The following is a 14,113-nucleotide window of genomic DNA, read 5'->3' as shown; positions in this document are numbered from 1 at the left end:
TATTTAATAAATAAATAAAGACGTAGGCCTACAAGGAACGAAAAAATAAAGAACGTAGCATGAAGACAGAGGGATCAAAATAAAAACAAGGGATAAAAGGAAGTAAACATGAAGGGGTGAAAAGGACGGAAGGTGAGAAGAGAAATACATATAATGGCAGCCAAGACGGGAGGAGCGGTAAAGAGCGGGGGGTGGTCCCGGAATCCCCTGTACCTCTCCATGTCGGTGAGCCGCGAGGAGTCCCGGAAACCCTTGGCGAACGGGTTACTATCGATCTTCAGCTTGGTGATCTATTAGGACGAAGGAATGTTTAACATAGCCTACAACCGTTAAAAAAATATCAGGGTCTTGGGTCATCAAACGAAAAAAACTATTTGATTTCCTCATGTTTCTCATTTTTCTGAGGAGCATCTTATGTTTCAGCTGCTCACAATCTCGGTTCTCTGGACCGTCGGAGCTGAACGAGCTGTCGTCATAAAGACCTCAGCCATTGGACGAGGCCGGCTGTCAATCACTCACCAGCTGGTTCTGATAGGCCGTGACGGCTGTGAAGACGGTCTCGGTGAACACGAAGGTGCGGAACTCCTCGGACTTGAGGTTGAGCAGCGAGGCGGTGTGCTCCTTCTTTTTGATGATGTGCACGCGGGGCTGGTACTTGTGCATCGAGTTCAGGATTATCTGGAAAGAAATAAAGATACTTTAATTATTCTCCAGAAATTAGAATTTTGTGAACAAATTGTCGCCAATTTGGTTAGCTGTCAACCAATTGGCCTTCTCCAAGATGTAGGTACATATAGCCTATAAATAATGTATGTAGCCTATATACATATAGCCTAGCCTATTGGTATCTTTGAGAAGGCCAATTGGCTGAAAATGTTAACAAAAACTGTACGATTTTAGAGATAAAGAATGCAGCGATTGATGGAAGATAGAGACATTAGGCTAAGCAAAATAAATCAATGAAGATGTTAAAAAGAAATATTCATTGACTCATAAAAATGACAACAGTGTTGTGAACCTTGTGCTGATAAGGTGTGAGGTGTAATCGGGACAGCTCGACGTCCAGCTAAATACACCCCACATTCTCAGTGTGTTTTATCAGATAGGCCTATATGGAAAGTACGGTGTGTAGGAGGGATGTAGGTCCTAATGTAAATATTAACAATATATATGAAGCGCCACACATGTTTCTACCTAATACGGGCAGAAAGCTGCATTTTTCAACAGGTTTACAGGAGAGAGGGAACGCCGCTATCGGAACGAACTAGAATACATTTTGATCAAATGTCCTCAAATTCACACTAATCCAGGAGTACGACATTTTCTACAATACCTTTTGATTCGTTTTTCTATTCATTTTCGGCTATTTAGAAATATATATTTAGAAATAGTAGGCCTATGATTTATTAAATATAAGGGCTTACGATTTTCTTGTGTTGTTTTATTATTGACAAAGGCAAGCTTTATGTAGGCCTAGGCCTAATTTAAGCATACCGGCAAATATTAAATGCGAAATTAAAACGTTTTAATTACGGTACACAATGAATAAGCAAAATATTTTTTGGTTTTTGAACACCCTATAATAATATAGCTAATGTAAGTTTATTATGATATTTGAATAATATTTGATAGTTTAATAATGATTTTAACGTGATCGTTTTCCCATAATGTCCCCACATTAATCTATCCAAACTTGTTCTACAGTTTAAAATGTTTGATTTATTATTACAATCAAACGATTAGGCTTTTTAAAATAAGTCTAAAATCGAGCCTTACACTTAAAGAGATATTCTACTTTTATAATGATCCAACAGGCTAAGTCTACAAGAGCAAAGGGCTTATCACCTGTAATCATTTCCTTAATCTTAATATTATTTAGACCATATAGGCCTATAGTTCTATAATTAAAATAAACGTTCAAATTGCGCATTCAGGCATAGGGTAATTAGTAGCATTAAAACGACTAGCTACTGCTGCTTTATGTCTGCACCAACACCTCCTCTTGCTCAGTGTTGCTCAACACCCCCCGGGTGGTGTCCTAATCTGTCCCATTAACGGATAACGGAGGAGTCACAGAACTGAACGTGAGAGGGTGAAGGGAATTAAAGGCGGAGAAAAAGCAGCATGAGCCGTGATTAAAATGTCACCTAAACGGATTTCTATCTCCAACTTGTTCCCATAGATCCATGTGCCGAGTTTCGTTTTTTTGTGTTTTTTTTGGGCCTGCTTTGTAAAACAAATGTAACCCTGTCGAGCCTATGTTTTTTAGCCTACTAATAAATTGGTTAACTGAATATAGCCTAAGATATAAATTGAGGCCTGACTCACGTGTCCGTGTTGGTCCAGCTCGTTGTTGGTGAGCTTGACCTTCTCGAACGACACCATCTGCTTCAGTAACTGTTCTCCTGTGAACGGCGAGTCAGGATGGACGTACAACCTGGTATGGATCAAGAAAATACATGAGAAATGACCGAATAGATAACTATGTCAACACCATAACAATTCAGATCGAACTTAAGTAAGAAAATAAATAATAATATTGCCTAAACAAAAGTTGTAATTGATAATAATATATAGAGACCATATTTGGAGCTTGCGTACCCTAAAGTAAATTAATAATTCGAATATTAGAATAATCGACAAAATAAATAATTGACAGCTGAAACCCATGCGGGTTCACATCGAAGGCCTCGTGGGAAAGTGTCATGAGTCAAAAGGTGTCACACGCCTAGATAGTGTGGATGTGACGTCATTTACCTGGCGGGCAGAGGCGGGTCTGCCTTTCCTGCCACCAGCCACGAGGACCGGTGGTAGGCGTAACGGTAACGTTTGTTGTCTACGGGTACAATGTCCATCAACACGATGTACTTCGCGTCCGGGTCGACCCCGGAGAAGGACACCCGGATGGTGGGGAACATTCTCCTGTTGGGGGGAAAGAAGAACATTTAGCTACAAATAACTCAAAATAAAAGTATGGCGTCGAGATGTGTTAAGGTCATTCATTTATTACTAAGATGGTGTATGGGAGAATATATCAGACTGACAGGATGTTTACGAAGCTCAAAACGCCCCTCGGTTGACTCTGCTTGCCAAACAAATGAAACCAAATAGGCCTTATCTAATTATAATTAAATGGTAACAATAATACTACACTAATACTAATACTACTACCACTACTACTACTACTACTACTACTACTACTACTACTACTACTAATAATAATAATAATAATAATAATAATAATAATATTAACAACAATGATGAAGGCTATAGTGATAATACAGATACGTAAGATATAAAGGAGGGTGCTGATCATGTGATAAGGCATTTGTTTGTCGTTAGTTGTTACAACAACCGACCAAAGAAGAGTCAACAGGTCGCGCACCTCCCAGACTTGGTGATGATCATTTCGGTGCCGAGCTCGTGGAACTTGTCCCACAGCTCTTTGGTCTCGAGGCCGCAGGAGATCTTGGCCATCTCCTCGCTCGGGACGCCAGGGTTGGTGGGGATGAGCGGCTCCGTGCACACCACGGGCGCGCTCCCGCTGAAGTCCCCGTGGCCGTCCAGGGAGGACAGCTCGCCTAGATTCTGGTTGCACGAGGACTTCTCTACGAATTGTTCTTCAGAATGAGGAGAAGGTTCAGTCATTGGCCGTGTGATCAATGATACGCAAGACACTATAAACATGCAGTAAGCAAGCATAAAATAGAGAAAATATTTCATGTTGTTAAATTCTTAAGGCCTTTTTTATCATAAGTTTTATTATAATAATTGTATTTTTACAATCATTCTTAATTGTATCATTATTATTGTGGTTATTACTATTATTATTATTATTGTTGTTGTTGCATACCTTATTCTACACAACTTACAATAAAGGGTGTAATATACAATATAATATAGGCTATTACAGTAGCCTTTAATATAAGTAGGCCTAGACCTACTTATGAATTAATATGTTTTGTTTAATTAAGCTATATGAAAGTTAGAGAAGCATTTTGAACATTAGAAGCGCTGCTTCGCAGCTGAACAGAATCAGGAAATGATGATAGCCTAAATAAACAATGTGTGAGGCTACAAAATACTCATACTTACAGTTGCAATGCGTTCTACACTGTGAATAGCCAGTTACATGGCTCAAATACGAATAAGACTAATAGTCACACTAATACAAATAGAACAAAATTACAATAATAATATTATCAATAATAATTATAATTATAATAATAACAATTATAATAATAATAATAATAATAATAATAATAATAATAATAATAATGAGAATAATAATCAAAATCCAATATGTCCGGTAGAGCACTACTATAGGCTACTAAAACTTTTAATTTTGTAAAGATATACTAACATCATTTCGTCCCAAAATACTGAGATTCGTCCTGGGAAGGGAGCATCAAATACAATGTTGTTGTTTTTATTTGTATTGCTGCTGCTTAGGTTATATTATCGGTAAGTATTGTCTCAGAATTCAAACTGATGTTAATGAGTCAAATACAAAAGTTATTTTTCTCCCATTTTTGCTCTTAAGACTAAATATTCATTTCGAGAACAGCTTTCATAGCAGGCCTGCAATTAAAACAGACATCTAAAATCAAAATGACCTTATTATTTAACGCTACACTGTGACTTTAGTAAATAATTAAATCATAAATCATCCAATCATAATATCGGATGAGTTTTCAGGCTTCAGAGAAGCTGCAGGCTGAAGGATGTTTCATAGGATGTCCCACACGGACCCCAGCCCTGCCGGGTGGGCGCAGCTCACCTAGGGGCTTGATGGTGCTCTCCTCCGCCTCCTTGTCCTTGGGCTTCCCGCTTGACATGAGAGCGGCGATAGAGAACGCGTTCGCCCGGGAAGAAAGCTGCGGCTTCGGGGACGATGTGTACTCCATGGTCGGTACGAGAGGAACCAACTCGTTACAAAACCCCAAAGCACCAAACCGAACTTAAATGCGCTTTTCGTCTGCGAAGATCCTGGCAGATACCGAGAAGGAAAAAAACAACTTCGCAGGCCTATTTCTGGTCTTTCTGGAGCTCTTGTTTTTTCCACTTTTCCGAGACAGACGCTTGGATTTTATGTGTGACCTGCTGGATTCATGGTAAGAAGCGAGACTCCTTCAGATGGTCCTCCCAGGCGAGCGCTACATAGGGGGCTGCTGAGTCCCCTATTCTCCCCTTAACTTTAGTCTACCCCGCGTTGCTATCGGTCTCGACCAATCAGCGCCCGGGATGTGACGTCACACCTCCCCTGTCCCACACAGAGAATATATGTGAAATATATGTGAACCCGGCGGCAACCGAGCAATAAAGTCAGATTCTCTTCAGTTCCCGTAACTTATAATATATATGTGTATTCAATTGTATTAAATGAATGATGTAGGCGGCCGGAACCACCTATATAAAATGCACAAGATGTGACCTGACTCGATGTTATCTGAATGTAACATATTCTTATTTTATTTTTTTGGTCTATAACTTTGAACTTAAACTAGACCATACAAAATACCATCTAAAATAATACGTTAAGTAGGCCTACATATTAACCATGTTGATTTGGATTCGGAATATTTAGCAATAAGCTGTATAATAACACAAACGCACACACACACACACACACACACACACACACACACACACACACACACACACACACACACACACACACACACACACACACACACACACACACACACACACACACACACACACACACACACACACACACACACACACACACACACACACACACACACACACACACACACAAACACACTTACACAATTTAGTCTTTATCCTTTATTTTATTTCACCAAAGAAAAACCCGTAGGGCCTGGTATTGCAAATTAGCTTGAGCCAACCAATCCAATACAATGCACTGCCTCAGACAAATTGTGTGAGGTTTACGCGTCTGTATTTGTCCCTACAAAAAAACGTAATTTACCAGCTAAATATTATGGTGCCACTCTGCTCATCCTCTTGGGGTCATCTCAAATCATTATTTTATTATTTATCATAATTGTAGCGCTGTCATAAAGCCTATATGTGTATCATATCACAGGTATCATGGAATAATGTATTCCATTATGTTTCGGATGGCGTTCAGGTCTTTTTGAACGAGACATCGGACTCCATCCGTCTCTTTTAACCTGATAGGAGACAGGATTCGGTCTAGACATCAACTGGTCTGAGCGCACACTATTCTTATCTAGGCCTAATTGTTTTTACAAGAGCACTTTCCCCCCAAAACAGAGAGACCTAGCTACGACTACAGACACGAGGATCCCTCGAGGTCGCACCCCTATAATATCGGCCTAATGTAGACATCAGGCAGGCCTAGTCCAGAGCAGAGGCGTCGTCAGCCCCTTTTTACTGGGGCACGTGCCCCAGTAAAAGTCTCCAGTGCCCCAGTAAAATTCCATTGATCATTATTAAATTCATCTGCAGAAGCGCCGCTCTCGCTATGGAATCGGCAGGATTCATCAAGTGCATCTCCTGCTGCCTCTGGAGTCTTCAGTCGAGCCTGCCTCTTACCAGCCAATCAAAAAACGAAAGGGGCTACATAAAAGCCAATCAGAAAATACCCCTACTGTATCTGGGTAAGATTTAACGCAACAACCAATGAAAAAAATCAGTTATTTACGGATTCGTCCACGTGACTCTTCTGAATGTTTCAGTGGTAAAGTGTGTCAAGTATGACCAAGTGTTTCTTTCTGTTCAATAGTCTAGATAGAACTTTATCAATCCCCTGTAGGAGAAATTTGTTAATAAAACAATAATGGTAAAAAAAATAAGGAATCTCCCACTTCCGGCTTCCATGAAAGAGAACCATACATTAAAGGTTAATTTAAGGAAGTTCTCTCCAGTCACGCTGAAACTAGTTTGCTAGTAGTAACGCTTTAATTTGCAGCGTAAGAGAATTCTGAGAAATCTGAATGCTGACAAAATTCTCAGAATTCTGACACTGCAATTTATTTGCACGCTACGACTAGTGAACTACTTTAAAAAAAAAACTCGACACTGCGACCAGGCGACAAATGACTGGGGAGAACCTTCTTAAATGAACGTTTAATGCTGGATTTAATTATCAGAATTCGGATTTTATCCAAGTATTCTGACTTTATTATCAGAATGCTGAATTTTATCTCACAATTCAGAGTTAATTAGCCTATTCGATTTCTGAATTAAAATTCTTGTGATGAATAATCTACATTTGTACAGTCGATGTGCAGCACTTTAATTCCCGTCAACTTTGTTTTCTAACACCAGCATTTCCACAACTATGCTCATGTTCGTGACTGCTATACAAAACCATTTATAGTGCATCTATTTTTCTGCTGGGTAGTGATAGTCGCCCTAAATGCAGCTTTAATTTGGGCTCTGATTCTGAATAAATGCCGCTGCTGAACTGTGTGAATAAATAAAGGGAACTGAAATCTAAAGAAGACGTGTGGTTTTGATGTACCGTGAATTCCAGCTGAAAGTGGAACATTGCTGCCATCAGGGGAGATTAATGTAACCTAGGCATATTGTAAGTAGCTTTCAATTCCTTGTTTTTTTGTTGATCATGTTTCGTTTGAAACCACGGGAGCTGGAAACAGCCCAGAGTAAGTCATCTCCTTTTTTAACGTTACAACAAATTCACAACTTGTTTGACACAAACAATGACAACTTGATTGCTGTTAAAGAATGTTGCCCATATAATTAGCACCAGTTTTTCAATACTGAGCGTCTGTAGCCTGTAGTTTTATAGCACACACACACACACACACACACACACACACACACACACACACACACACACACACACACACACACACACACACACACACACACACACACACACACACACACACACACACACACACACACACACACCATGCGTGCACGCACACACGCGGAAAATGAATAATGAATGAAAAATTGTCTGTATTCAAAACTTGAAGTTTTAGTGGACAAAAACTTCCTTAACACAAAAAAGGAAATGATGGATATACAGGGTGTTTTTAACATACTGGATCCAACAATGTTCCCAACACTGACACAGATAATTCAGATCATTGCACTCACAATTCCTGTAAACAGTTGTAGTTGTGAGCGATCTTTCAGTGTGTCGAGAAGGCTCCACACCTGGCTTAGGTCCACCATGGGGCAAGGAAGGCTTCACCAACTTTCTCTTTTGTCCATTGAAAAGGAGCAACTATGCAAAGTGAGTCAAAGCCACGTTATTGACCGCTTTGCCACCATGAAGGCGCGGCGATACAGCTTAATAGTGAAAAAATTATCATTTAAAAAGGCTCTATGCAGTAGTGTATGGCCTTATTTAGTTTAATTTAAGAGCTTTGATGGTTCTATAACATTTTCCAGGTTGATTGGTGGCAATGAGCCACCTCACCTTAAGTCAGAAATTCTATTAGTTTTAAACCTTGTTTCTTGCCTTTTTAGTACATGTCGTTCTGGCAAAATTATGCTGTTTCCACACAGCTTCTAAATAAATATAGATGTGTAGACTTCTCCTGATAAAGAGGTGAAGGTCATAAAGAGACTTTTTGTTTATTTGTCAGTTACCTTATTTGTAAATCTTTGAGATGTGTATGTGTTTAAATAAATATAATTGTACGGTACTCATGAATCCATCTTTGCGTCTTTACCTTTACCAGTGCTTTAATATAGCCTACAGTATGACAGTGACAATGATTTTGAAGCTCGTACATAACCTTCTGTATCCATCTATTTCATATTGTGCACACGTAAAAAAAAAAATGTTGGCAGTTGGGGGCCTGTGCCCCAGTAAAACTCTAGGTCTAGCAACGCCCCTGGTCCAGAGCCAAATAAAGATTAGGGAAGAGTGAAGCGACCATGACACGCAATAGGCTGAAACGATCGAGTCAGAAGATTATCATACTGCGCATTTAGTTTAGTAAATACGGCTATATTTATTTTGTAAAAAATAACTCATCTTCCGGGCGACGCCGTCCGCGGCACTTCTCCCCCAACCTGCTGCCCCTCTCCCCCCACCTGCTCCCCCTCTCCCTCCTGCCCCCCGGGCCGCGTGTTCAGAGCGGGTCTGCTGACTCGGGACTTCCCAGGTGGATTGGACGGATCACCTCTCGTCCTCAATGTCAGTCACTCTCGGGGAGAGGCGCGTTTACATCCCCGCACGCCGGCCGAGCCAAGAGGCGTTAAACCTCTTAGTCAACTCCCGAATGCAAATCCGATACTGCAGATATTTAATAAGGAACCTGCCCGGGAAATCAGATTACCTCGCAATTGCCAGCGGATAATGTGCTAAAAGCTTTCCCACTTAGCCTAAGTCCTCGCCGAACGGTATTCACACTTGGAGGGCCAGCGTACCGGCGGCCAGGACCCGTCCCCTAAAGAAATAACCGGGAGTTCCAACGGTTTACTGAAGCCTGCAGGAAGAACCTTCTCGCATGAAGCCCATCCTGAATTGCAAATAATGTTTTTGAAAATGAAAACGCACTGAACAGGCCAATCTTTGAAAGTGCCGTTTAAAGTGTCATAACTATTGAAACTGTGTTGTGTGTAAGCTTTGAACATGCATTCATTTTCAACGTCTATAAATATACTTGAGGCTACAATATAAATGTTGTGGTATGGCCATCTGCAATGGAGCGTAAAAGCAGATGGTGCGCGCTCTTCGTCGCCCACTAAACCATTTTATTTTTATTCTATTAAATTACTACACGCGCTGTCCGAACACAAATCTCCTTATATCTATTTACTTTTCCAACTGACATCTGCCACCGAATTAAACATTCGGTCACAAGTAGGCTACATTTTCGGGTTGAAAATAGGTGGGGGGGGGGGGGGGGGGGGAGGAGTATAGAAAGCTACACACAATTCTCTCTTCTTCCCATCTCCGTCCATATGTCTGGCCTAATGAGCTTTAAGCCTCTGGGCCCTTAGCGTTTCACTTCTCACTTACCCCTGGCCCTAATGGCTAAATCCATCCCATTTGCTGGGCGGAGAGAGAGAGAGAGAGAGAGAGAGAGAGAGAGAGAGAGAGAGAGAGAGAGAGAGAGAGAGAGAGAGAGAGAGAGAGAGAGAGAGAGAGAGAGAGAGAAAGAAGAGAGGGGGAGATAACAGGATAGGACAGGTGATGGCTTATACTCATACCGATAGCCCCCCAAAAGCCAAACCACTCAAGGATATGACGATGAAACCATCTTAACAATTATTTCAGTTGGATAAATGGTCATGGCGTGAAAGGTCAGCAACAAACGACAGCCAATTCCCGGCAGAGAGGAATTTAAGGAAAAATAATCGCCGACTGATTGAATTTTCCGCAGGGAGGTTTGAGCAACATTAATGAAATGGTCGTCGTGATCCAAACTGCTCACCTTGCTGAACGTTTGATTTATTTTTGACCAGCTTAAAGGCCAACAGCATGGGTGAATATTTGACTACAGGAATACATTTAATCCACCTGAAAAGTGTATGTTTGAGACAATGTCAATCCCTATTATCAGAGTTGTCACTCAATAGACGTAACCATATTCTGCTTTGGAGTGTGTACCCCTTTCTTTGTTAACGGTGCAGTACTGAGCAAGAACTCTGCAGCCGTAAGCCACCATCCTGTGATCCTGTTGGGCAATAATGCTCCGGCAATTTACGTACTCTAAAAGTGCTTATTTTTCACTGACAGGTTCAGATTATATTCTAACATCAATGAAAGGATCCATGTAGAGCAATTCAACTTTTTTCTCTACCTGTCGCTTGGTTTGATTTATTTGTTATTGTGTCAAACCAAGTCTCGCTGAAGGAGAAGTCTCGTGAGAGTTGAGTTTCAGGACGTCAACAGGGGGAAATGCCAGGTAGAGCTGGTGGGGGGAGTTTGTTGAGTAGGACTACAGAAAGTGAAACAAAGTGCTATCTGAAAGAATTGGGTGGAGGAGAGTTGAGATTGTAACGACAATAGGGAAATATCCAGGAAAAACAGCAGTGAAATTTCAGAGCGATACTTCTCCTTGAGTGAGACTTGATTCGACACATTAAAAAGAATGTATTAAGCCAAAGGTTAAGAAAAACAATGTACTAATCTGTCAGGATAATTCCCATAACATAAAAATATGATCAGAGTTTGTCAGTGGCAAAAACAAGCACTTTTAGAGCATGTCCATTAACGGGGCTTTTCCCAAAAGGATTACAGTGCAGCTCATTTTAGCGGATTACTGCTGCAGCGTTCTCACTCAGTACTGGCCCAATTTGAAAACTGTCATCCACATCAGTCCCTCAGACCTTTGATGATCCAAAAATAGGGTGCAGGTTGAAAGATCATGAAGTGCTCCTTTAACAGGGGATATATCTTAACAGATATATTGTTATTATGCTTTTTCAGAATCTCTAGGTGCTCCTATAGAAAATGATTATGATTAATGAGCGTCAACTCAGGTAATTGTGATTTTCTCCTTCAAAGTCGTTGTGGATCTGGGTTATTGTTTCTGATGGAATAATGGTAACATTCTACATCATCAAGCAAATGAGAAATAAAGAGAGATACACAAAGAACCGAGAGATATCACAACAAAATATTTGAATGTTTTTAATAGTAATACTGAAATGAAACATATAAATGTAAATAATGGATGTATGCCAGATTAGAATATAATCCCAGAGTCACATTTACAAAGAGCATTTGTATAGTTGCTGGATAATTAAATTCTATCACATTTCTCACATTTCTGCATTTGGACAATGGGTTCTTGAATATTATTATTCCATTAATTTGAAAACGATCAATGCCTCTGATAAGGCAATTCTGTGTAAGTATGTAATTCAGGGTTGTATATATATATATAATAAGCATTATAACAAGCCATAAGAATCAATCTTATTCCAAACACGTTTTTTTTTTGTGTGTGTCTGTTTCTAATGCAAGGTTAAATTTGGGCTCGATTAAAAAGGGATTTGCCAACGTCAGCCAACTCTCAAACCAATCTGTTGATAGATTTCCGTGGGCTTGTTGAGGTCAGCAAACTTGTTGAGGTGAACCAACAAAACTTTGTAGCTACTACACATAAAGAATCGTATATATTCATATACAATCCATTTTTAATACATGCAGCACAGACATTTGACAAATGGAATAAGTGAAACCAAACCATAGGTTCACAAAGAATACAACTAGAACGTTCTGGCATTTCTGTGAAGACGAGCATAACATTGTCCGCAGCAGAACACGTTACAGAGCCGCTGGCTGATGTGCAGTAGAAGCATGTGTGAAATACTCATCACGACGCTGGACTGATGTGTTCTAGGGACTTATTGGGACAGGGCCACCTAACCTATTGTGATGGTTGTTTACACAAAACCATCGGGGAAGATTACCTTGGAAACGGTTCGAATAGAGGCCGGAATTTAACAAAAATACTTGGCATGTGGTTTGATGAGTCATCAGTCTATCATCGCCTATTATGCATCACGTAGAACACCTTCCTCATTGGACATTGATTGGTCCATACCCCTGGGGTGGGGTCATAAGCACTTAACTTGAACTCTGACAAGATGGATCATCACATAATCGTGGTCTCATGAATCCAGATGCCTCGCAATCTAAATCGCAACTATCAATGACATATTAAATTGTAGTGATATATGGCATGTCGTTTTTTATCAATTACTTCTTGGTTATTACAGTATTACAATGCAGATACAGACTTTGTGTACTTCTCAGATGGTCCGTTCATGTTATACTTTGCATTCGTAGCTTTGGTTTGTTGTGACATTATTTGAAAGAGCCGTGTCTAGATGTCTTTCAAGCATGTCATCGACTCTCCAACACAGTCCTGATCATAGCGCTGATATGAAAAGAAGGTATTTTCAGCATTTGGAATACATTCGTATTTATTTGTGCTAAAAGGTTTGTTTAAGCACCATTGGTGTTTCACTTTACATCTTTCAGATGTTTTTGATAGGTTTGGACGGGTTGTCATAGGCTTTAAAGTAGCAAAGGCAAAGTTTTGCGTCTTTGGAAACACCTTTGACGCTGAGGCTTTCCTCGTTGTTGGAGGAAACCCGAATTAACGCAAACATCTGATGGGGGGATCCTATGTAAAAGGTGATATGTTGGAGCAAAGGTACCCGCCAGCAAGGGATAATTAGATGGCTTATATTGAAGATGCAGTCTTCTGGAGTTGGCAAGTTAGCTGGAGGGGGGGGGGGGGGGGTGCTCAGAAGCAACTTGGCACTAGATGTTAAAACAAAGACTTAAAACTGCCATTTAGAATGAAAATATGTATGTCCTCTTTCTTCAACGCTCCCAACTCGCACATAAGCCCACAGATGAAGACATTTGAGATAGAGACCAACCTGTTTAGACAGAGCTGGAGTAAGAGGTGCAGAATGATTGAAGCTCATATTAGATCTGCTCAGATATAACAAGGCAGCAGGAAGCAGCCGAGGAAATGCACAATCAAGGATTAGTCATTGCACAAGCTAGAGTCATCAGGGTGCTACGGCTGACCACTACAGTCTTAAACAGTAATCCTCTCTCCCTCTCTCCCTCTTCACTCTCTCTCTCTCTCTCTCTCTCTCTCTCTCTCTCTCTCTCTCTCTCTCTCTCTCTCTCTCTCTCTCTCTCTCTCTTTCTCTCTCACACTCTTTCACCCTCTCCTTTTCACTCTCTGCAGACACATCCACACACACACACACACGCACGCACGCACGCACGCACGCACGCACGCACGCACGCACGCACGCACGCACGCACGCACGCACGCACGCACGCACACACACACACACACACACACACACACACACACACACACACACACACACACACACACACGCACACACACACACACACCTCCCCCCACCCTCTAGCAAAGTGCTGGCATGCAGCGGGTGAGTGAGTGCGTTCATATGACTAATTAGACCAGCTTCACACCGGGCCCTTCCTTTTGATGCTGATCCCCGGGGCATACCGCTGCTTCTGTCCTCGGGCCATGGCCAGGTTAAGGTCAACCCCTGCTACCCATTGCCCACCAATCCCACCCACACGCCTCCTCCTCCCTCTTCCCCTCCTCCTCCACCTCCTCCATCCTTACCACTCCTCCACCAGCCCATAACCCTGTAATCC

At 41.1% G+C, this 14,113-nt stretch overlaps 1 protein-coding gene across 2 annotated transcripts in view; it reads right to left on the bottom strand.

Annotated features, from left to right (window-relative positions):
• Window positions 1-5,197, bottom strand: part of tbx20 (T-box transcription factor 20) — a 10,961-nt gene extending 5,764 nt beyond the window's left edge. For both annotated transcript variants that reach the window (XM_030371256.1, XM_030371257.1), the window contains exons 1-6: window positions 4,781-5,197; window positions 3,386-3,620; window positions 2,758-2,922; window positions 2,329-2,437; window positions 520-678; window positions 214-290 (exon numbers count right to left, since the gene is read on the bottom strand). In XM_030371256.1, the coding sequence (XP_030227116.1) occupies window positions 214-290; window positions 520-678; window positions 2,329-2,437; window positions 2,758-2,922; window positions 3,386-3,620; window positions 4,781-4,907 (872 nt within the window). In that variant the 5' untranslated portion in view covers window positions 4,908-5,197. The remainder of the gene's footprint in view (window positions 1-213; window positions 291-519; window positions 679-2,328; window positions 2,438-2,757; window positions 2,923-3,385; window positions 3,621-4,780) is intronic.
• Window positions 5,198-14,113: the final 8,916 nt, after the last annotated feature.

Source organism: Gadus morhua, chromosome 11, assembly GCF_902167405.1.
Source record: "Gadus morhua chromosome 11, gadMor3.0, whole genome shotgun sequence".
NCBI lineage: Eukaryota > Metazoa > Chordata > Actinopteri > Gadiformes > Gadidae > Gadus > Gadus morhua.
The sequence above is the reverse complement of the archived record's forward strand: the minus strand, read 5'-3'. Positions and strand labels throughout refer to the sequence as shown.